This window comes from Columba livia, chromosome 3, assembly GCF_036013475.1.
Source record: "Columba livia isolate bColLiv1 breed racing homer chromosome 3, bColLiv1.pat.W.v2, whole genome shotgun sequence".
Taxonomy (NCBI): Eukaryota; Metazoa; Chordata; class Aves; order Columbiformes; family Columbidae; genus Columba; species Columba livia.
Genome location: NC_088604.1, coordinates 21,869,914 through 21,894,998, shown reverse-complemented (window position 1 = coordinate 21,894,998; position 25,085 = coordinate 21,869,914). Strand labels below are relative to the sequence as shown.

At 38.5% G+C, this 25,085-nt stretch overlaps 1 protein-coding gene across 5 annotated transcripts in view; it reads left to right on the top strand.

Moving 5' to 3' along the window:
- ERICH1 (glutamate rich 1) overlaps positions 1 to 25,085 on the top strand; it is an 88,934-nt gene that overhangs the window by 17,422 nt on the left and 46,427 nt on the right. For all 5 annotated transcript variants that reach the window (XR_010471149.1, XR_010471150.1, XR_010471147.1 and 2 more), the window contains one exon: positions 11,928 to 12,062. Coding sequence is in view for 1 of the 5 variants with exons in the window: in XM_065056016.1 (XP_064912088.1) it covers positions 11,928 to 12,062 (135 nt within the window). In the remaining 4 variants the exon portion in view is untranslated. The remainder of the gene's footprint in view (positions 1 to 11,927; positions 12,063 to 25,085) is intronic.

Here is a 25,085-nt window from a genome sequence, read left to right as displayed (position 1 = left end):
GCAAAAAAAGGTGTCTGGCAAAAGACTGAGAAAGCATTTTTAAGTATGGATAGCTCACTTGGTTCTGAGCCTTGACTAAATTTTGTACTGAGGATTTGTTTTGTTTGGTGTTGACCCTTGTTAGGGCAAGATCTACTTGCAAAAAGCATTAATTTCGTGGAGAATGTTTCTCTTGAGGTCTGCAGTTCTGTGATTTCTTTACTTTTGTTGATACTTTAAAACCTCACTAATCACTTTTAGTAGTTTTATAGTATATTTTTGAAGTAGACATTAATGCTTCTGAGTAGAGACTTACTGATTGTAGAAGTGGCTTTTTTAATGGCCTTCTTAGTCTCAGACTTTTTTCTTGGTAAGAATTACAACCAACTTTTGAAGGACTTGGGATTTACTGATCAATGTTTAGTATTTTCCTTATAAAAACTGAAATTTAAGAGTTGCTGCAGAAGTATAATTGTATGTGAGCAAAATATGTCGTATACAATTTTTCTGTATAGAGCATGCCGTCGCACTTTTGTTTGTGTTTTCCTTAATTCTGAAAAAGGAAATTGAAATGCAGAGAGCCTAGGCAGACTCTTGGGTCTTGGGGAGGACACCTCTTTGATCACTTTTTATCTTCTTCATTCATTTAATGAAGAAATTATTGAAGAATAATTAATGAAGAAAAATACTAAACTAGTATTACTCCTAAGTTTTAGGTTTTTTTTTTTTCTTTTTATGTGATATGAATAGAAAAATGCAATTTACTCCATATTAATTAAACAAACACAATGTCCACCAACTGTGCAATATCTTTTCACCTTTTTCCATTGAAGTTATTAGTGCTGACAGTATGCTGTGTTTAAGAAATCACCACTGGGACACCTGGACTGTGTCCTTACTCATCCTAATTCTGTCTTCCTGCAGCCATTCTGTTATAGAAAACTTAAGTTTGTGGCAGAAGTGCCTAGAAGACAGAACTTTATTAAAAAATATGCATGGACAGCCCTAGTTTTTAGTTGATGAAATTGATGAAGTGCATATGCATAAGAAATTAAGCTCTAGCAGTACCCAATGCAGTAAACAGCTTTGAGACTTGTTCAACAATTGAACTTCGTTTGGTTGATTACTCTGAAAAACTGTCTGTTGTGAATAAGCTAAGGAGAAATGGTCATTATTATACAATGAAGTGTTGTTACACACTCTTTTGTTTTTCTCTCAAGGGTTTAAAAATTATCTTATTACATACTATATTATAGTGACATTATACTGTGAAAATGAGATTGATACATGCAGAAGTGAGTAGGGTATTTGCCTGAAGACGCCAGTCTCTGGAGGTTATGGTAGAAATGGTGCCCAACCAGAGTTACCAGCTGGTAGCTGTATGCTGGGGGATGATGTAGAGATCTGAGGTTTGGGAGAGCAGGGGAGAAAAAAAAAATCAAAACACAAACAGATAAACCTGCTTTTGTTCAGGCTGAGTGGGTTGCATGTACAATATCTGTAACTTTTGTTGTGACAAACAGCTTCATAGTTCAGTCTCCAGTTCCCCTAGCAATGCTTTTTTTTAATTTTCATTTTGCTAGTGGTTAGCAGATTCCTTCCTTTTCAGGTGTTCTTATGTATATGCATTCACTCATTCTTCTCTTCCACATCTTAATTTCAAACAGCTTACCTATCATAGAGAAATCTGCTGGCCTCTGTGACAATTGAAAGCAATTTAACAAGTAACTCATGTAATAGTATGTAGTTGTAGCCTAATTGGAGTAGAAATTGCCAGCTTTAGCTGTGAGTGTAAACAAGCTCTGAACCTAAATGTAACCAGCTGCAGGAAAACTAATTATCTTGAGAAAATGGAAAAATGGCTTGTTTAAGAATGTGGTAAGATGGACTTGGGATCCTTCCCCTGTACTCTGCATTGGTGAGGCCACACCTGGAGTATTGTGTTCAGTTCTGGGCCCCTCAGTTCAGGAAAGACATTGAAGTGCTGGAGCGGGTCCAGAGAAGAGCAACACGACTGGTGAAGGGACTTGAACATAAGACCTATGAGGAGAGGCTGAGGGAGCTGGGGTTGTTTAGTCTGGAGAAGAGGAGGCTTAGAGGTGACCTCATCACTCTCTATAACTACTTGAAGGGAAGTTATAGCCAGGTGGGGATTGGTCTCTTCTCCCAGGCAGTTAGCAATAGGACAAGGGGGCATGGGCTTAAACTCTACCAGGGGAAATTTAGGCTGGATCTTGAAAGAAATTCTTTACAGAGAGAGTGGTCAGGCATTGGAATGGCCTGCCCAGGGAGGTAGTGGACTCGCCGTCCCTAGAGGTTTTTAAACTGAGATTGGACATGGCACTTAGTGCCATGATCTAGTAAACGGACTAGAGTTGGACCGAGGGTTGGACTCGATGATCTCTGACGTCTTTTCCAACCCAGTCGATTCTGTGATTCTGTGATTTTGTTTCAGCTAGAGAAGGGCTTATAGACAGTCCTGAGGTGAATCTAACCATAGCATAGTAATTATGTGTGTTGATGTGCCCACTGTCCACCTTGTCCCCCTGTTTGAAATGATTTTTAATGTCTTGATAACAAACCAGGTTGTGGGAGATGCCGCTTCTGCTCCTGTGTACACTGGGGAGTTTTACTTCAAGCTGCCATTGTCAAAATCATAGTTATTCAGAGACAATTTTTATGTTTTCTACTTTTTCACGTACTTACTTCCCAGCAACAGTACCCTCTAACCATTATTTGAAAAGAGGACATGCTTATCATGTGAACTTGGTACTGAACTAAGTTCAGGGCAAATGATTTTTCCGCAACTTTTTGTGGTTTTGTGGTTTGCAATATTCTTGTACACAAATGGGAAGGGACTCTTACTGATGACTTCCAATTCTGGAATAAAAACAAAAAATGTGTGTTTTTTGGGGAGAAAAAAGGTTTAAAACCTTAAACTTTTACTTGCGTTCCAATGAGCACATCTGTTTTTCCTGGTCTAGTTTCAGGTAAGTCCCATAATCACTTAATCAGTGAGGGTAATTAACTAATTGTGGGTAATTAACTAAGTGCAATTTAGACATGGCCTTTTAGATTCAGTGCTGTTGCATTTATTAAAAAAAAAATATATTGATCGACAGGGATGTATTTGGCTTTTGAAAAATGTGTTGAACAGATAAGGTCTGTAGCACTAGGAGAAATGTAATAGTTGAGCTGAGTACTAACTTAAAATTACGATAGCTTTATTCTTTGTACAGCTAGAATTCAAAGACATCTAATCAACATATCGCTGAAGCTTTTAAGTTAAACAAACAACGTAACACGTAGCTGTATGGTTTGTTTCATCATTACCTTGTATGTTCAACTTATAGAAAACAAAAAGTAGCTTGTACCACTTTTTAAATTGGCTGCCTCGTAATTTTAAAACTGCCAGCTGCCTATAGTCAGATTCCACTATGGGAAGTGCTCTGTTTCTTGGTTTCCTTGATCAAGGCTTTTTCTCTGCTTCACTCTCACTTTGTATTGTGCTTTGTTTTCATTACTTTTTCCAAGGGAATGTAGATGTTTTAAAGATTCATAGGTAAAAAAGTCTTCCTCAGATGATGAGTGAGAACAAGAGGAAGAAGGATTTCTGCCTTTTTAATCTGTTTTTTCTCTGCGACAAAGAATGTCTGCCACTTCTGTTGTAATGAAACTGAGGCTGTGTTATAATGGTAAGTTCTGTCTCCAATAAAACTGGTTATGACGCAGCCTTTCTAGGTGTCTGAAAACCAAAAATGGAAGAGTTAGTATACATGTGGGAGGTGGTGGTGAGGGAAATAAATTTGAGCTCTCTTATTCCTTGTTTTTCATTAATTTCCCATCCCAACTTTGGACCTTTTAAGATGGGTATGTCTTTATTGAACTCAGTTTCCTGGTGAAGTTTTTTGTTTCCATGAGGCTGAAGGAAAGGATAACAATGAAGTACTTCTGAGGATTTTTTTCAAGTTGTTTTCTTCTTTTAATGCTCTAGTTCTCTGGGCATCAAACCCCATCTCCTCCCTCTTCCCTGAAAACAGAAATAAGGTCTGCAAATTCTGAGTTTGACCGTGTTGCTTTCATTGATAACTCCACTGGAAGTAGTTGTAGTAAACAGAATGGTTTTAAAATGTATTTTAAGCTAAACTTAGATGGTGATGTAATTTTTACTAACCACACACACAAAAATGCTTGTAAGGAATTAAAAGCAAGAGAAAACAGTGCCTTGGTTTGATTTGTTTTCCTTTTTATAGATTTAATCTGTGCCTTAGGTCATTATATAATTGGGGGGGGTGGTGGGGAGGGAGCTTTTTGTCAGTTTTTAGGTTATCTTGCACCTGTTTCAGCTCTTAAGAAAGAAATTGGATTCCTGCTGTTAACACAAATGAGAATATGATAAGGCCTAGTATGCTGTGGAAGAGAATGTTAATTTTATACTGAAGAAGCTGCAATCTACCTTGAAATAAACACATAGCCATAGAAAGTGTAGAAGTAGAAGCATGGAAGTGCAGATGTGTTTGTGGAAATGAACTACTAGCCTTGAGAGTAAAATTGTGAGACTGTGGCAAAATGTTGTTGTATGGGAAAGAATTGACTAAGCCTGCAGAGCAGATAATGAGCCAGCTTTGAGAAATAACTCTGGGCAAAGAATTGGCACAAAAAAGCCCCACCCTATTCTAAAGCTCTCAAGATGGAGGCTTTGGTTGCTCTTAATTGCAAATAAACCTTAGCAGCAGTTTTGGGAGTTGAGGACCTCAGCACTGCTGGTTAACAACACTTCAGTTACACGCTTCTCAGTTGGATGATGAGTCTGAATAAGGAAATGTTAAGATAACCTGTAACAGGTGTTTGAACCTTAGTACAGTAGATTTTAATGAAATTGAATGTTCATTTAAAAGACAAAACAGAATTTAGAAATATAATAAATAAAAACCAAAATAGATGTCTTTTCCAAAGTGCAGAGGGTTTAACAAAAAGGTAATGAAGTTGGCAATATTTGTAGAATTATTTGAGACATCTAATACAAGGTGAGTGCATGGATCATCATTCATTTGGGTGGTGTCATTATTCCTCTTTCCATTCTCCCTCCCTTAATATACTTTTTTTATTTATCAATAAATATACTTATGCTTGTACAGGAAGGCTGAAATGTAGCTTGTCAAATATTAAGTAGACCCTTCTTTCAAAAACTGTCACGTGTGCTTAGCAGAAAAGGGTTGGAAATCCTTCCCACTGAACTCATGGGTACCACTAAATGACTATATCTGGTTTCACTGAAAATCCAGTCGTTATCTTAGTACGTTTGAGAGGACTAACCATAAGGCTGGCCAACAGCTACCCTTTTCCTTGTCCATTCTGTTAGATTTGCATGTTTTCCACAGGGGAGAGAGCTGGGAGGGGAGTTGCCATAGGAGTTGGCTCCAGACCCTTCATCTGTGCTAAGCCATAAGCAAGTGTCAGCTCCCCTTGTACTCTGAGCTCCTAAGAAGCATGGTGGTCATGAGGACTGGGTAGAAATGGTCACACACTAGTCTTATTTACCCACATGTGGAAAAGGTGGGATAAAAGAGAAACTAATTGTGCTCATCCATCTTGTTGGCTTTCCATCAGTGTGATAACTGGCGTAAGTCATCACATGCCAAAGAGCCATGGGCTGTGGGTAGGAAAAGGAATTTTCATTCAAAAATACGTCTTTGAAGACCTAGGGTTTTTTTATCTAATCAAATGTACTGAGTCATCAAGTCATAAAAAAGAATGCTGAGAGAAGGCTCCCATAAGTACTGAGTTCATTTACTTTACAGTGATTTTCATCATTTGAGAAGAGAGAACAACTTCTAGACTTTCTCTTTTTAATGAAGTGTCAGGAGGGAAGTTGGAATGGACTGGCCTGAGTGACAGTGTGCTTCCAGACCCAGGTGGTGTACACCCTAAGAGTCAGGAGTGGTCCTTTGTAATATGGCTAAGCTTCTACAAAATAAAAAAAAAATAAATCTGTGAATGCTATTTCTTTAACATCAAAATATAGTGGACTTCTTCTGTTTAAAGATAACTAAATCAAGTAGCAGAAATTAAGGTCAGTCCAAAAAATTCAGCAGTGCTGTCCACACTAGTTTGTAATGACCAATAGTACTGTCAAAAAAAAGGACTGGAATAAAATGAGTGTATTGTACTACTTTTCCTTGATGTTCTCCAACATTTTGCTGCTTGAGGATTTTCAGAGTTAGCAGGCAACATGTATCTGTTTAATTATCTTATTTTTTTTTCTTTCATTAATTTGTTGTTTGAATCTGTGTAATTTTTCAGTTTGGAGTAGAACTACACACTTAAGTTCTACCTGGCAAACAGAAATTTATAATTCAAAGCAGAATAGCAGACACCTTCAAAATTTTAAAGCTGAAGGGAACTCTGCAGAAGAAAATACTTTTTCAGTATTCTGTTATAGGTATTTGTGCCAATAAAATATGTGACAGTAGCAAATAACATGAGATAATTAGATGTCCAAAAGGCATTCGGTAATTTTTTTTATTTAGAAAGAGTTGAATAATCTTTGGAAGGAATATATCTTCAGCCAAAAACTGGCTCAAGTGACTCTCCTTGTTTATTCCAATAAAGTTGAGATAATGAGTGGGATGGATTGGACACTAATATTTGCATATGAAATTTTTCTATTAGTTAAATTAGTAAGATTGGACACTAGAGGTGTTAAAACAAGTAAAGGAATTAGACTGTAATGGTAAACTATATTAGCTCTCTGTAAAAGGAGTTCTGTAATTTTGGGAGAGGCAAATTCCTACCTGCAGTAGTGAATTTGTACAGAAATAATTCATCAGCTACTCGAATCTCCTAGCAAAGTAGCACAACATTTCCATTATTGTGTGATGGTTATCATTTCAGTAGGATAAATTACCAGTAGTAAATGACTGTTCTTTGCCAGGTTGCTATTATCATGATCATTTTTTCTCTCTACCCAGTGTGGCTTCTCTAGTATTGAGGGAGAGAATCCTGCTGAAGGCTGAGGTCAAGCAGCAGGAATTATCCAGCACTCCAAGGAAAAGGATTGTACTTTCCCATTGCACATAAAATTAGTTCGGCTAAAAGGTTCTGCCTTTGTGGAAAGCAGTCTAGTGTGCATGTTGACTTGAGGCTGGAAAACAGTCCTGTGAAAGTCAGCCTGTGAGCAGAGGATGATTGTACGCAGTAGAAGACTTCATGTCCCTGAAGTTACTCTCACATACCTTACCGTGATGGACTCAAGTAACTGTAGCTTGATGTTCAGGATCTTGGATATCATCTGAACACAAATGTGTCTGTGTTGGGGGGAGGGGAGGTATGTAGGATCACTGGACTTGTTTTATAATGTTCATGCTGATGAATGACAATTTGATGTCTTTACACCGATCAACTGGAAAAGTACCTTTTTTGCAGTCCTCAGGAGGACCCTCAAGGTGTTACTCACAGTAACTCATCAGTTACTCACTGATGTAACCTTTGCTATGCTGCAGTTTGTGAAGGTTTTTTGGAGGAGATGAAACTCTTGCACTGGATTTTCATGTGCACTGTCTTGCTTGTCAATGACAAAGTAAGTGATGGGGTCTATTATTGTGTAAAGAGAGGTTATGTATTTGTATTGGGGGTTGTCATAGTTTTCACGTAATAAAAACGAAGAATGGCTAGAACGTGGTCATATTCTAGCTTACATTAAAAGTTTGTATTAAAGTGCATTTTTACTTATTAAAGGAGGTAACAGACCTTCCAGCCTTATTTTTGTCCAGATTGTATCTACTGTAACACCACACATTAAGTGCTTGCTGAGAATAATGACTTTTGTGGAAGGTATGACGCTGAACTAATCAGACCTTGGATTTGATGCAGCATCAATCTGTCTCCTCCTCTGCTTTTGTGAAAAGACTTGGTTTTGGGGATGAACTCTTTTCTTCCCATCAGAGAAGTGATAACTGCGTGTTTCCAGGGTATAATTTTGTGTAAAAGGTCATGTCTCAGTCAGATTGGGCTTAACTTGACAGTTGTTTGGGGGAGGCTGCAGGAGGTTCTAGCTGGCATCTGCAGTTGGGTCCTTGCTTTGTTCCACAAGTCATAGAATCAAAGTGCTGCCCTGTGGGAGCACAGCAGTAGGTTACCAAGGCTTTCTGAGTTGCAGGGATGGGTGCCGGGGCACTGGGGCTGCAGGGGTGTCTGAGGAGAGGCCGGGGTGCCCTGGGCCAGACACAGCCGATTCCAGCAGCTCCAGCCACCCACGGCAGGGCACGGCTGAGCCCCCCAGCCGAGGTGGGGACACCTGGGGGAAAACATGTTTGAGAAAGGAGACAACACTCCTGAGAGAGGAGGGAACTAGAAGGACTGATAACCAGCAGCATGAACACCGGCTTGGAGGAGGAGGTGCTCTGTGTTGAGCAGATGTTCTGAAGAACATCTGAGGGCCCATGGAGAGCCCTCGCTGGCCTAGGGGAAAAGTGAGAAGGAAGGAGCAGCACAGAGAAAGAATTCTATGTTAACTATAAACACCCACCACCACCCTGCTCTGCTTCTTGCCTCACTGGAGGGGCTGAGAGTCACCTGTGGCAATAGTACAGGAGGGAGGAGAGTTTGACGTGAACATGAGCTGGGCAGGAAAGGTGATTTTCCTAAGTGTTATAATGTTTGTTTCTTTTAATTTTGTTTCTGTTCCCAGTACCTGAGTCAGTAAATAAATACTTCAAGTAGCTGGCAGTAAATTAAGTTAATTTTCCTGTTTTGCCCACAGCAGGAGCTGGTAGGTGTTCTCCCTGCCTCTGACCCATGAGCTCTCGCTTCTCATCTTCCCACTTTTTTCCCCCACCCTCACCCAGCTGGGAGGGGAGCGAGTGAGCATGTGGGGGGTGTTGGACTGCCAGCCAGGGCCCCCACCACAGAAACTAGAGGTGATTCAGTCTCTCCCCAGGGTTTAGTCACTCTTACCAGCAAGGAAATGACCAAGATGATACAAGTGTGTGTTCTGGCTGTGTCCGTATTCGAGATCTGCCCCAGCAAGCTGTGTGTTCTGGAAGCCATGCTGGCGTTATTTACCCTCTTTCTAGAGGTGTGGGTAGAGGAAAGTTTAGGGATTCTGAAAAATAGCCTTAAACCCAAATACACTGTCTGCCTGATATGACAGCAAACTGGGCAGCTGGCAGTTTTACAAGGCTAAGGTGCGATGGAAGCTTTACCCTCAGCTCCTTCTTAAAAGGTCTGATAGTTGTTTGTAGTAGGATGGCAAAAGATAACACAGCCAGTCAAGCTACAGACCTACTGGAGCTGTAACCCTGGTAACAGCGTGGTTTAGGTGCGCTGCCCTGCTCCTGCACAGGGCTGATTTACAGGCAAAGGAGTTCTTTGGGGGGAACATTGTAAAGAATAACATGACTAGGGGACAATTCAATTCAAAACATTTATTCTGTATTCTTACTTTGTTGTTAAGAGTAATGCTGGTTGGTTGTTCTGTAAACATCCTTTAGTTTTGTGTTGGTCCCCCTTCCCTCAATAAAATACAACTTCAAATATGGGATTAATTACTTTTTACTAGTAGGAATAAGAGCATTCTTGAATATCTCCAATATCTGATTACTTTTGTTAGTCAAAACCCCCTTTTTATGTTACATATTCATAAGCTTAGCCGTTTGCTTTTCAGCAATTGCAGCAATGTTTCTACTTTATAACCAACCAATCTCTTCTTAGCCTAAGGAGACACCCCCCCCCCCCAGGCTGGAAAAATCCAGACTTAATGGCTTGAGACTGGGAGATTTGTTGGTACACTGAGGTTATACAGTTGTGTGCATATTATTTTTAATGTATGGTATCAGTTTGGTTTGACATACTTGCACAGGATTAGCAAAGACTAATGCTTGATTTTTAGTTTGTAAACGACTTGAAGATGCATATGGGGTGAATAAATAAGTAATTTGGTGACTCCCATTTAAACAGACTTAAAGTTGTTTGAGTCATTGCTCATTTACATAGTAAAAGTTGATTCTCTTCTTCTTTGTAATGGGTGATACAGGTAGTCCCACAAATTCTGTTGTGTAACTGTTTTGATGTGGGAAGTTAATATCCAGATGTATCTACTCCTTTTATGATTGAAGGGTTTGAGTTAGGGCTGCTGCAAATTGAGTTTTATGTTTGCATGGTCATCTTTGTTTTACAAAGGGTAAATATAAAGAGGAAAAAAAAAAGAGGAAACTTGAAATTGGTCAGAAGAGAGTAACTCAATAAACATTTATACATTTAAAACTATTACTAATTAGCACTTTATTAATCAACCTGGGTAGGGAAAAAAGAAATGAATGCAAGTATTGCTTTGGTATCATCTTCATAGAAAGGATCTGTGTAAAAATTATTCCAAATTAATTTTTAGTGGATTTTTTTTCTAAGTCACAAAATTGCTCATCTTTATTACTTAATTCTTTTATTATCCTTTAAGCATCGTCAATATCAGTTTACAGTTTTCTGTCTTGTTTGAGAAAAAACAGTAATTTTTTAAACATTTTCTAAAACCAAAAGTATTATATCTTGGTGATGAAAACAACTGTGATGTAGCTTTTCAAAAGTGCCTTAAATGTTCTGAAATGCGCTCTATCATAGATACCTAAGATGATCAGTCATGCTGAACTCTTTGAAGTTTGCTGAGAAATGTCAGTGTAGACTTAAATTACTTATTTGCATACAATGTGAATAGTTAAATTACATATTAGAAACATAGATCCCCTACAAGACTTACTCCTATCAGACACAACTGCATTTTAAATGTTTAGGTATTGGTCCAGCCATAGCTGTGGCTTGGTAATAGTCTCAGAACACCTGGGATCTTCTAGTGAGTTTGTGGTATAAGATTAATGGTGTTCACCTGCTGAAGATGTTTTTAAGTGCATATTATTTTAGCACTTCTGTCTATGTGTTTTAAAGGGGCAGATTGCCCTCAGGAAGGGAAGGCAAGTGCAGTGTCTGAGCTGGCTGAGTGTGAAAAGAACACAGGGAACCATCTAAACTTACATTGCAGCATTTGGAGACATCCTGAACGTCCTGGTCGTCCGGAAAGGCTTTCGTCTCCCTGTAGTTGATCTTTACAGTTGTCGTGGCTGAGCAAAAACAGTCTGCCCTGGACTGGTTATGTATAAGTGGAGCAGAGATGCGTCTCTGTCTTTCCTACAGAGTTACTTCTTGTCTGGTGAACAAAGGGAGTTTGTATTTCCAGTCTTGCACGTATTTTTAGATACCTTTTAAAGGGGAAAGAAATTCTACAATGAGTCTCTTGCCATCATAGCAAATAGCTTCTTGTACACTGAAATACTTGGAGAGCTGGCCCTTGGCATTCTTCCCCCCTGCCCTGCCCCAGATTGAAGCAGAGAAAAGATGAGGAGATGAGCCCTCTCGGGCAGGCACTGCTGAAGCTTAATCAAGTGTGGCTTTCAAAATCCCTTTATCTTTGTGCTCTTCAGAACAGCATGGGCTATGTTTCAAAGCACTGCAAATGGACAAACCAGAGTCCTATGTTTCTATTACTTCTGTCACTTCGTAATGAGCTTGTATCTCTATCTATCCATCTTTCATGAAACAGTTCTTAACGGAATAGTGTCTGCTCATGCTGAATGGGGAAAAATGTGTAGAGGGTCTCTTGAAACTTGCTGTAAGGAGAAGCTTTATCTGAAGTTAAGGCAGAAGAGTTGTCTGACGCAAGGGGAAAAAAGTGTTTCTCCTGGAAAGAACTAACCTGTGGAGTATTTGTTTATTTGTAGCTTGGTGCAATTTTCTTGGTTGCAGGATAATTTCAGTGCTCCACACCTAACTTTCTCTCATGTCTTTTTCCTCTGTAAGGATTTTTGAGACCACTTCCTGTCATTGCTGTAGTTGAGAAAGTGTTTGAGAAAAATCTGTACTTGGATCAATAGCCAGACACTTTTTTTTTTTCTATTTTGTAGGTAGTGACAATACGGTTCTGTCTCCAAGGAGAGTGTACACAGTGAATCTTCCTCCAGAGGGTTACGTCTCAGTTACTCCAGATGCTGTTAGTATTTCAGTTTCCGAAAACTCAGACAGTAGTGCTGACTCAACAGGTAAGTCTGGATGGTTGTTACTATGATGATTTTTTTCTCAAGAGAAGCTTCTTAGCAACTCTTATCAGATAGCGATCCATATTGCAACAAATAAGTATTTAAACTATTGCTGCCAGTGGGTGTCACTGTTTTGCAACATAAGCAAAATGAGGATGTACATCCCTATGTGTTCATTTCCGTTCTTAGAGTTTGGAGACCAGATTCAACGTTTGTCTGGTTACAGCCACATAGTGCCACTGGTCTTTCTGAAGTTTCATGAAGTGTAACTGCAGATAAAGTCTTCAGCTCCTGCCACTCAAGTGCCATGTGTATATCCATATTATGCCTGCTTACAGTCATATTATTTTTAAGAGTAAATGTTAGATGAATTTGTTTTAATAAGTTGTATTCCTGATGTTCTGAGGAATTGGGCAAAGACTTAACCTTTCAAATTTAACTCTCCCAATTAGAACAGATGTTTACTTAATTGGAGTTGATGGGGTGGAGATACCAATCCTTTAGTGTTGAAAGGCTCTCTGAGAAACTGCGGCCAGGTAATTTCAGAACCACTATTTAGTGTTGTCAAAGGGTGCAAGAGAAGAAGCACAGGATCTGTAAAGAAGTGGGCTCTAAGTTGACCTCCATTAAAAACATGGTTTTCTGAAAGACACTGCCAGAATTAAGTTGATTCTTTCTGTCTTGGAAGGAAGTCCTAAGCTCAGATAAGACAAATTAATTTGGTTTCTTCAGTTGCTATGTTCCTCTGAATGTATATTTGTCCAAAGTTGTGTGTCACTGTTGTTTGCTGCTAAGGGCACTCTACAGCAAAGAAAATAATCCAGGTGAGCCTGCTGAAGTAAAACATTTGATAAGCAGTGTTTATTAAGCTACTGTATCTATTTCAGCCTAGAGGCTGCCTAAATGTAAGGAAATCTTGAGATATAGCCTGCAGGTACAGAAAGGCAGATGCTCTTTGCCTTTGAAAACGGTACCCACGGGGTGAATGTTCAGCTTGGAAATTGCGTCTGCACTCTATTCTGAGCTCCATTCAGAATCTGAATACAAGTAAAACTGTGAAAGTAGCCCAAGAGGCTGAAGCAAAGTACAGCATGACTGGTGGCACATCAAGAATGTTTTAAGTGTGAAATAATTTAAAGACATTTTTGGGCTTGGGGAAGAAGTAACTGTTGGTGTAACGTAACAGTAGATCTTCATACTGTTGGGGTTATGTATAGGAAGGTGTTCTCATGCAGTTTCCAGGTTGTGCTTTTTTCTTTGTTAGATAGTATTCATGTTCGGAATGCAGAGTCTGTTTCTAATCTATCCTTAAATTTGTTTAATTACACAGCTCTCTTTGGACAGTTCACCGAGCTTCTGTTTCCCAGCATGTTGTATTCAAGCTGCTTCTATCCCTCCTTGCCATATAATCTCTGTTTGTTCTTTGATGTGATCACCTTTCAGATATTAGAGGAACACTCTCCTTCTTCTGTGTTTTGCTAATAAGACTAAATGAAGTGTCATAATACTTCATAGGTAAATAGACCTATAACATTCACTTTTGTACAGGGACTTCAGTGACTTCTAAATAAAACAATAGAATATAGGCCTCTGAACACAACTGCAACTGAGATATATCATTACTAAGGTATCAGCCCAGAACTTCTGGGGCAAATTTGGGCGGGGAAAAATTTAATGAAATATAACAAGGGAAAGTATAGAGTATTGCATCTGGGTAGGAACAACCCCAGGTTCCAGTATAAGTTGGGGAATGACCTATTAGAGAGCAGTGTAGGGGTGTGGTTAGTAGGTCCAGAGAGGTTCTTCTTCCCCTCTACTCTGCCCTGGTGACACCACGCCTGGAATATTTTGTCCAGTTCTGGGCCCCTCAGTTCAAGAAGGACAGGGAACTGCTGGAGAGAGTCCAGCGCAGGGCAACAAAGATGATTAAGGGAGTGGAGCACCTCCCTTATGAGGAATGGCTGAGGGAGCTGGGGCTCTTTAGCTTGGAGGAGACTGAGGGGTGACCTTATTAATGTTTACAAATATATAAAGGGTGAGTGTCATGAGGATGGAGCCAGGCTTTTCTCGGTGACAACCAGTGATAGGACAATGGGTAATGGGATCAAACTGGAACACTAGAGGTTCCACTTAAATTTGAGAAGAAACTTCTTCTCAGTGAGGGTGACAGAACACTGGAACAGGCTGCCCAGGGGGGTTGTGGAGTCTCCTACTCTGGAGACATTCAAAACCCACCTGGACACCTTCCTGTGTGACCTCACCTAGGCGTTCCTGCTCCAGCAGGGGATTGGACTAGATGATCTTTCGAGGTCCCTTCCAATATCTAACATTCTGTGATTCTGTGAAATTTACTCAGCTTCTGTTTAAAATCTATGAATAAATCAATGTGTGCATATTAGATGTTGATATATTGCATAGCTGTAAAGTAGAACAGAATTTAGGATTGTGTTATATTGTTCATTTTTAGGGTCATATAAATATTTGTTTGGTTTTACAACAGATAGATTATTGACCAGTGGCTTTACTTGCTGATTTTTTAGATTTAATCTTTTCCTCTAGTATTTCAAAATAAATGTACTCAACCGTGATAGCAATAATAGTGTTTTGGTGTTGCTTAGTGACAGTATTGACTGTTTGATGGTGATCTCTCTTAGCTGATCCCAGTCACAGTGTTCAGGAAGAGCAGGTTTTGGAATTTTTTTTACAGTTAATGAATGCATTTTGAATTTTGGGAGACTTATTTTTAAGTTGGTTTGTTACTTGACTTTACACAATCAAGAAAAATGAAGTTTAAAGTGATCTTTGGAGGCTTTTAATTTCTATTCTCTTTGCAAGGTAGATATGACTATAAATGTTATTCTTGCCAGGTATTTGCCTAATTTTTCTTAAAAACCTCCCTGTAGGGAGATTTTTCTTGCATGCCCTTTCCATTTACGCTGCTGCTTCAGTACCCATTAATGCTAGATCTTTGCTGCAGCTTAAGACCCTTATTATTTGTTCTATCTAAATAGGGATTGCAAAATTAGATATCTGTGCTTATCCTGCACGATTGAGGCACATGGTTAACCTTACTTGTGTGTTTGATTTGAGCATGCACATAACTTCTATTGCAGGATGAAGGCTGTGATTTCAGGCAGCACTCATGAAATACAAAAGGAACAGCTGAGACAATCACATCATGGATTACTTAGTTCACCTAGATTTACTGGTATATCCCTTATTTAGTTTTTTTTTTAAGGTAAAAAAAACTCCAATGAGAGCCTTTGACACTGAAGAAAAAAGGAGAGCATGCATGTCTATATGTGTGAACATTCTATATATATAAAATAAATCTGTTTTGTTTGGAAGTGACTCAGGTAATATACCCAAAGTACCAGCTCTGTAAGGTATAAATGCAGGTCTTTGGACCTAGAAGTAAGGGAAATAAATGATGTGGAAATTCAAACAAACAGAAACCTGACTCAGGATGATAATTTTGTTGTTTGTCAAACCTGTCTCATGAAAATAATCTTACCATATTTGGAGTTTAAATTTTTTCAGTTAGTTATGTATTAGTGTGATTTGCTCTGTCTTTTCAATAAATTAAGTAAACCAAATCCATGTTTATTTGAATTAATATAACAAGATTATTAAGAGGAATAGGTCTGCCATGGCTGATATTTCATGGCATTAAATTAGTCTGTGGAAGAATGAAATAGTCAGTAGAATATTAATTTAGACATCAACTGTTTTTGATAGGTTATTTAACAGTTAAAGTTAACTACAATTATAAATTAAAATAATTTCTTGTCAGTGCTAAAATATGTTTAGGTTTGTCCACTATTATTCTTCTTTAAATTAGTAGTTGCCTTATGGTTGATACTGTCAAATGAAATGAATCTTGTCCAGACTAGATTCTGAACAAGAGGGGAAAAAGAAAAAGGCGAAGCAGGCCTGTGTGAATATTTTGGTATCTCTTTCTCCATCGGTCACTGCGTGTTGTTTTTAGCACTTCAAATAATTTTTCAAATACTTTCAAATCATTCTCTCTGTGTTAGAAAAATTGTCCAGTTATGCCTTTAACATTACACGGTCACCTTGTGATGTATGTATTAATGACTGATGGCATTGGGATTTAAGGTTTTCTGAAGCATCTTGGCTTCTTTGTGTGCTACTTTTATATTTTTCCCAGAGGTGGGGGCTCAAAAAACTGCTCTTTCAGGTTTGTTGTCTTCATGGGAGCGTGTGATTGATGAACCTGTAGTAATGAGAAGAAAAATCTGACTGCCTTGTTTTTCAAGAAAACAATGAAAAATTAAATTTATCCAGCATTCCTACAATAATAAATCAGACTTGGGTGTCCGTTTTAAAGATTCCCTTGATTGTTCTGGAGGAACTGTGTTGCTGTGATGATATGGTCATGTCAGCCTTCTGTTGACTGAAATCAGTAATAGGAATTGAACAGTCAAGGGAGGAAATAATGCAGAGAACTTCTTTTGTTTTTCATGTGGTTTTAATATTGGTTTCAGTAGATGTTAAAGCATTGCTAACTTTCTTTTAGCAATAGACACTTTTGACAGGGGCATTAAAAATGTTTAATGTCAAAGCTATAGCTAGGTTATCATCCATCACATTCTGGTCATAAACTCAAAATCCTCATAGCTTAAAGCTCCTAAATCAGAGATCAAAAATAATTAATTATTATCAATTTATTGAGAAATATTTCTTCAGGAAGACTTACCTGAGAAGTACATCATCATGTTTAAAAGGGTGTTCTATACAAAAGGAGGACACAGGAAACTTTAATTACATGTTCCTTAACTTACTAGGAAGCAGTAGCTTAGTTTTCATTTGTTTAGCATTTTAGTTTCATAAGTTGAAGTTAAATTGTGGAGTCCTTGCTTCTTATTTTAAGACGGGTGAAACAATAGGAAATACTGTATTTTGCATTAAAATATGAATGCTAAAAATGTAACCTTATTCTAAAAGATAAGTTGTTTGATTTTATTTCTTCAGCGATGTTTCTTCTTGGATACTCTAAGCTACGATAGAAGAATATAACACATAAAATTATTTTATTTGCGCACAAAACAGTGTGCTAGATTATAATTTCTCTCTGAAGTGTTTTAATATTAAAATCATACTTTTATGTAGAGTCCCAAAGTGGTGTTTGGTGTTTCTTAGACTCATGGCAGAGCAACTTCCAGACCGGAGACTGTGGAAAGTAAAAAGCCTGTGCACAGGAGTTTAGGAATATGCAGTAGTTGAGGGCACCTGGAAGAAAGAGCATTCAAATAAAAGTATTCTTTAGGGTATTTTTTTTTTTAATTTCATAAGCCATTCTTTTTGTTCTTGTAATGTCTCACTCATTTTTCCTTCATATTTTTGAACTGCAATGCAGTATTCAGCTGATAATATTGTGTTGTTACTATCTGGTTAGCAACCTACCCAGTTTTGGTGAAACCCTTTATGCGAACAAGGGAGCAAACCTGCCTGCGCTGCATCCCGTCTCCTAATGAGTACGTTTTGGGGCAAAGCTTTAACGGCAGGAGGGGTCCAGTCTGGATATTCCATTCCCATGCTGAGAAGAAGTCCAGCTAGGAAAAATGAAGCAAGCAAGCCTTTTTTTCTACCCTTTGGTAAGTGGCAAGTCGGAAATAACGTGGAAGGTGGTACTTGCGTGGGACACTTCCTCACTTAGTTGAATTTGCTTGTTGGCGTGAAGCGGTGCAGTTGTACATGTAGCTGGCCTTTGGGCTTTTGCTTTTTTTATTTGTTTGTCAGAAAGGGAAATAGTGAAAAAGAATTGCTACTGCTGCAGCAAGAGGTTTGAGCTGAGGAAATTAATTTAGAGATCGCTGCCATTTACATGCAAGCAAATCAACTTATTCAAATCAGGTGCACCCCAGGAAATTATGAGTTGTGTCACTGCAGGATGGGGACATTATGGGAGGTCCTTAACAGACCTCCTGAAAACTCCTGCATTTCTTGGGTTTGGTTCTGATGGCCAAAATGTTTGGACTTACTGATCAGCAAAAGATAAAATTGGAAAGGGCATATTCACGTGGTGTCTTATCTGTCTGTTGTGCCTTGATTCACTTAAGGTTTAAGGCAGCCATTTTAGGAAAACTTAATAATGTTTAAACCTGTGTTTGTTATTAAGGAGATGCCAGTGTGAATCATGTGCTGGCTACTTAGGTTCTTGGCAGGTGGTTGGGAATGTGATAGATTACAGAACCGATACACTCACCACACCGAAAGCACAGTATATTTTAAGCAGCTCACACCAGCAGCAAACCTTTTTCACTCATAGGCAACACCAGTTGTGAAACTCAAGCATTGTGAATCTCTTTGTAGCCTTCAAACCAGAGGGATCGTTAGACCGTGTAATTTAATCTTCTGTACCTGTTAGAGAGGTCTTACCCCATATTGAGCTCAGCAGTTTGTGTTTGCAAAAAGAAAAAAAAAGCACATTTCAAAATGCAGAGGCTCCACGACTTGGTAATTCATTCTAATAGTTAATTGGCCTCAGTCCATTTAAAAAAAAATAAGGGGGCAATTTGAAAATTGCTTTTTTTTCTGCCTTCTTCCATTTGAGTGAAGAGCCTTTATTAAGCAGTATTTGCTTCCACAAAGCAGCACAGTAATCAAGTCACCATCAATCTTTTTTTATTAGATAAACAGATTCACTTGTGTATTGCTTTGAGATATTTACTTCAATACTCAAGTCACTTCTGTAGCTCTTTTATTTATCTCCCTTTTCATAGCATTCTTTTAAGAATATAAATTCCAGTACTGTGTGCAGTTTCTGTGGTTTCAACAAGGCCATGTGTTGAAATAAAATAGTCTTTGTATTTCTACCCACTATTTTTTTTTTCCACGATATGTTAAAACATTGCATCAATGTTTATCTGCCACGGCATTCCACCAAGAACTCCTGTTATTTGGTATGTTGATAGCTTGGCCATTGCAAAAGTCAGTCTCTTAGAAAATGTTTTCTGATAAGCAGCTGCATTTGACTGCTTCTGTGGTTTAGGGTCTGGGTTTTTTTTGTTTGGCTGTGTTTTGTTGGTTTGGGTTTTTGTTTGTTTAGAACTAGGTTACCAAATAGTGCTTATGTATAAATAAATTTGCATTGCTTTTTGTGTATCAACAGTAATGTTAATGTTAATCACTGGTGAAAAAGCCAAGTAGCTGCAAGCTTCCCCGCAGTCCCTGCAGAATGGGCTTATTTTAAATTGTCTGTTGTTTGGCTTTTTTTGACGCAACTCAAACTGTATCTCGAGTCTCAGTGCTATGAGTTCATAGGCTCTGTGTTGCAAGAAAAGGGTACCAAAGCTGTGTTTTTATTTTCCCTATATATTAATACAGCACACATACAATTACTTTTCTGAATCTGGTATCTGAAAGAACTACGAAAATGAAGATTGACTGTCCTGAGCTTTGTGGTAACTTCTTGTGTTCTGAATATTTAAAGCTTTTAACAAGACAAATTGAGGGAACTGTGGCAATTTGAGGGTGAGGATTCTGTATTGGCAAACAAAAAGTAATACAATTCTTTCCATCCTATTTTAGTCCATTAAAAAAAATACCAAACAACAAATCTATTTAAGGATACTTACAGATGAAAATCATATCTAATTTAGGATTTAATTAGGTACACGCAAATAATGAAAGATGCTAAATAATCATATCCAAATAATGAGATGCTAAAGTACAGCTCTTAACCTAGTATTATAGTCAGTGTTTTGCAACACAGATGCACCAAATATTATTTCAAATTATAACATTAATAAGTAAATATGATTGACGTGCAGATATCCAGGTTTTTCTTACAACTTGCTGAAAAAAGAGAGAGGTTTTTTTGTTCTGCATTCAGCAACTTCCAAAACTATTCCTGTATGTCTTGTTTCCGTCTTTTCCTTTCCTCAGACCTCTTAGCACGGGTCTTTCATCTTCCAGAAAGGATAGTCTGGACTTGCAGATTGAAATCTTATTTGTAAAAGAGTTGTTACTTTAAAATTGATTTTCAATAGTTTGGCCAGGTAGAAGCAGTGATGATATGTTGGTTCTGGATCTTTTGTATTTCTGATTGTCAAATTAAGTCTTTTTAAAATTTCCATTAATGAATTCCCCTAGTTAATTTTGGATGTTCTGATTTTAATTCTCTGCCAGTTTGCATGACAGTCTTTGTTATTAAAACAAAATCTTTGTGCATGATAAAATTATAGGAGATAGCATTCTGTGATTTAGCTCTGTCCTTGCAGAAATTAATTTGTGACTCTGAGTTTGCGAATGGCAGCTTTTCCTGAGCTCCCAACAGCTTCAGGCGTTCTTGTGCGTATGTCATCCTCAGAAAGCTGTAGCAACAGTGACACCTCTGTTAAGGTTGTTAATATAAGCCTTTCCATAATGTTCCTGGTGCTTACAGATTAATCAATAACTTGGAAGGGGAGTGGTCTATGAGGTTAAGCAACTTTCTCCTCTACAGCCAGCTTCCTCTTCAGCATAAGTGTTCTTGACATTTTGGGACCAGTTACAGTGACAGATGCCACAAACAAGTAGAGATGTTAGACAGCTATAGCTGAAGAATTTTGTACTTCACATGTTTTCTCCTTGAATATCCTTTCTGCAGACCTTGTATTTGTTGGTAGATGCAGTGACGTTCCTGATAGACAAGATCACCACAGGTTTCTATCTGAAATGGAATAAGATTAAATAAGCGTTCTTATTTTCAGAGTTCAGATAAAGTATTTAATCATTTGTTATCTCAGGCTTAATTTAAAATAAAAATCTAGATCCAGTGGTTCTCATATTTACAGGGACACTGTTGTCAGTTGACTTACATCACTGGAATTAAACTGCAAGGTTAAGAACAACCTAATCAACTTCTCTAATTTAATATTGCTTCAGAAAATTTTTAAATCTTGTTCTACATGAACAGGAGAAGGTTTCCTTTCTAAAGTGACACCTGATTTAAGAGTTGTCCAGAATTCTTGTCATGTGTGTGTTTAACGTTTATTGTATTGACTTCCAAGGAACCAAATGTATGCTTGAAAGGAGACGCTTGCTCATGTGATCACTTCTTTTTGGAAATCTTTCTTTAGTGTACTACAGGTGATATAGATTATAAACATGTGAGGCGGGTGTAGCTTGGGCAGTCACCTACAGAAAACATCTCCAGACTACTGGAATCCTATAGCAGTATTATAAGCAATTTCAGTGGTCTGTCAAGCAGGCAGCTAGAATCAAGTCATCGCCTCTCTTGATTTCACAACAAACGAGTCTGAACTTCCTGAAGGTGACTGTGAAATTCTTCAAGAAACTCACTGCTGCCCACTGAGGGTTTTTAAACACAGGACTGGGCTATCAATTGAAAGTGTAAGTATGAATCACTCGTTTTGGTTTATATACAATGTAGGAACCAGTCATTTCTAACTACCACTGTCTGTAACTATTTACATCTTCTAAATGCTAATATATCCACAAGCATATGGGACTGTTACAGAACTTGTGCATCATGGTATGGATGAGGAGTTGTTTAATGTCACTGAAGTCTTCAGGAGTTCTCATGTGATAGTTTCTAACATTAAGACATCGGTAGACACTACATTTAAAAAAAAATCTGGAAAATAATTTTGGAAGTGCAATGGAAAAGAATTCTGCCCCAGATTTTTAGTCCAAATTCATGTGTACTGTTAGGAAAGGCTGTAAATGCTGAAAATTTATTAAGGAAAAAATTTATTTTATAGTAATGTGATTCATAGGCAATGCTTTACCTGTAGCTCCACGTTATTGGTTTATTAAAGATATTTGATTTATATTTCTATAACTATAAATAAGTACACTTATAGATGCTATGAGTATTAGTTAGCTTTCTGCATGCTTTTGAGAAAGCATTGAATACTTGATTAATGAAAATGTACCTTGGAAATGAAATCTTATTCCTATGTGTTTCTGTAGCACAGAAAGCAAATGTAATCCTGTTATATGCCTTTACATTTTAACAAAGAGAATATTCAGTTGGAACATAGAGGGCAAATGTGTGCTTAAGCAGAGTTAAGAACTCTCCAACAAGTGTGTTTTTAATGAGACATATTTACTTTGGCTATTACCTTCATTTTCTCTAGTGGTGGTTGTCCTTCATTGTGTTTGTTTCTTATTGCTCCATGATACAATCAGTGTCTCAAACTGAATCTCCTCTTGTTTACATGCCCCTAAATCTGAAAGTAATTCAATTAAAGTAGGTTCGGTGTGGCAGGAGGAAAGGGAATTAAGCCCTTTATCTCTGTGGCATTTTTCTTTTTGTTTTATTTTAAATAAAATTTTGTGAAGACAAACATTTTGGTTGAGCATCCCCTCCTCTAATAGATGAGCCTCACAGAATGAAGAGGCACTGTGGCCTTCTATTTTCTCTTCATTCTTGACTGCATCTCTTTAGCTTCCCATATAATTTTTCTGTTCTTGCCCCCACCCACTGCCACACTTCTCCCCTCTCAGCTGGAGGGTGCTCCCCTTTCTCCCTTTCTCCTTGCAGCTGTGTTGCAGGCTTCTCGTTGTCACGGTGACAGCCAGCGACTGATTGGAAAGGAAAAGAAATAGAGAACAGCACCAACAACCACCTTAGATCCCAGCAAAAAGCCAATGCTGTTAGAGTTGCTGCCTCACTTGAGCCAGACACCCAACGCTTTGGAAATCTGACACTGCTTGACCACTTTCACCTCTTTATTTCGTAACAAAAATATAATCAAGACCTGAGCTTTTGTACTTAAATTGTCGTGGAGCAGCAGGGAGGAAAGTCACAGTAACCTCCAGTGCTCTGCCTATGAAACTGTTGGTATTGAACCAAAGCAACATGTTGCTGTCCTACATGCCAAGACCCAAATATCTCCTGACAACATACTTGTGAATACTGAGTATGAGAATGTGACCCCCGGCTCACCTTTTCGCTGTTGGGGCTCATGTTGCTCTTCAAGGAGACTTGTTTCAATGCAGTATTTTCAGTTCTCACATTAAAAACAAACATAGGGAGCAGGGGACAGGAGTGCTGTTTGAATGCAGAATTTCTCTTGTTACATGTTGTCCTGCTGTACAAATACTCTGGACACTGTAAATATGAAGGAAAAAGCCCATTTTTATCATGAAGTGATTTACAATCAGTATGGCTGTGTGGATGAAGAAGATGAAGACAGCGGGAAGAAGAATGTGTGAGCAGTAGTAACCATGTCTCTTTTTTCTTTAATAGTTTCATGTGTTTTGTATAACTTATAGAAGGTGCTGGTGTCTCATGTTGGAAGTCAGAATCAGGCCTCCCCAATTATTGCATTTTATTGTTATTCTGTTACAGCAGCTGTTTTAATTTATGGCAGTTTGTACTGTTACAGCCACACGTTGATATAGCTTCCAGTAGCCTGTCCACCTTCAGTCCACTCTTGGGAAATTCCTTGATCTTTGTCTTTGGTTAGTGCCCTCTGCAAAATGTACAGTTGGCAGTGTTTTAAAGAACTGAACAACCCTCAGTACAACTGAAGCTGGGGCCAGTCAAGCTTTCAAACTCATCCTTGATCCAAGTCTCTTTCCCAGTACTTTTGTTAAATCATTTTGTTTGCTAGTTTCATGCTATTTCCTTCCATTTTATGCCTGCAAGTGGAAATTGGTTCCTAGTTGGAGCATGCCGTTAGTAATTTAAACTTGATCAGAGCCTTCTGTATAGCAGAGCAATGGAGAAAAAGGAAGTCCCTTCACTGTAGAGTCAGGATCACTCAGTGTTGCAGGATCTGCACTGCACATGCTGTTCGTCAGCCTCACTCACCCTCTCTCTTCCCAGCAATCTGTAGAGGGCTGAATACTGAAGTTATGTTGATATAGCAAAAGACAGAAATACCAGCACACACAAATTTATTGCTGTAATCTGGCCAAAATGCACTACAAGCAATCTAAGTGCATTCCAAGGATCCCCGGTTGCTTTGAACAGCATGTTCTGGCTGACCAAAGCTACTGCAGTTTTTCTGACTGCTACCAAAGTGGTGTGTTCTTTGCTGCATCTGTGTACCATTAGTTTCATTTCCCAGCTGCTTTGGCAGTGTGCAACTGCATGAGGAGGCATTAAGGCACATACCCTGTCTCTTCTGGTAAAGGGCAAATCTCTCCAACAGCTGCATCTCTGGGACACAGTACTGGGTGATTTGTATCCAGCTGGTGATGCTCCACCTCACAAATTCCTCTGCGTGAAGTCTGAGTGTTCACAGACTCTCAGCTGGTGTAACCAGCACAGCTGTACTGATGGGAATGCATCTGCTCGTTTGCAGTAGCCGAGCACCCAGCTCTGCATGGAATGTCACCTTCACTGTGAGCCACTGCCAACATCTGACACTTTTCTCCATTTCTGGATGCAGGGATTTTAAACGATAGTCTTGAGCCTCCAGTCTTTGCCTCACTGGTCTAATGGCAGGTGAAGTTTGTGTGAATTCAGACCTGCTCTGCCTGCCTGCTTCTGTATTTATCCATAAGAATTTAGTTACCTTGCTTTCCCACAGCTTTTTATTTCTGGGTGGGTTGGTGGTATTTGGCTAGGACTTCCATACTTCTCACCCTACAAACTGTCTCTCTGCATCTTGTTGCTAAGGGAGTAGGAGAGAACTCAAAACCAGTTTTACAGAATTATTTTTGCTTTGTTAGGCATATGATACCAATTTTTCACCAGTCTAAGTTAATAAGCATGAATGAAAGGCTTCTTAAGCTGTTTTTTTTACAAGAGATTTTTTTTTTTTAAAGCTGAATTTGTAAGTGTTAGGAACATTGAGAATATGCAACACAAGCCTAATATACTGATAACTCCAACTTTAAGGTGTTTAGAACAAGATGAAAAATGCCATGTTACCAAAAGTCTTGCCTACTAGAAACATATTCTGCCAATTCAAATTCGTTTAGTACGTTAGTCTTAGTGGGTGATGTGGTGGTGGGATTTTCATAACTGGGACCAAAGTGTGAGTGTAGCACTGAGCTGGTTATCAGCATCCTTGCACAGCTAGCCACAGAAATACATTT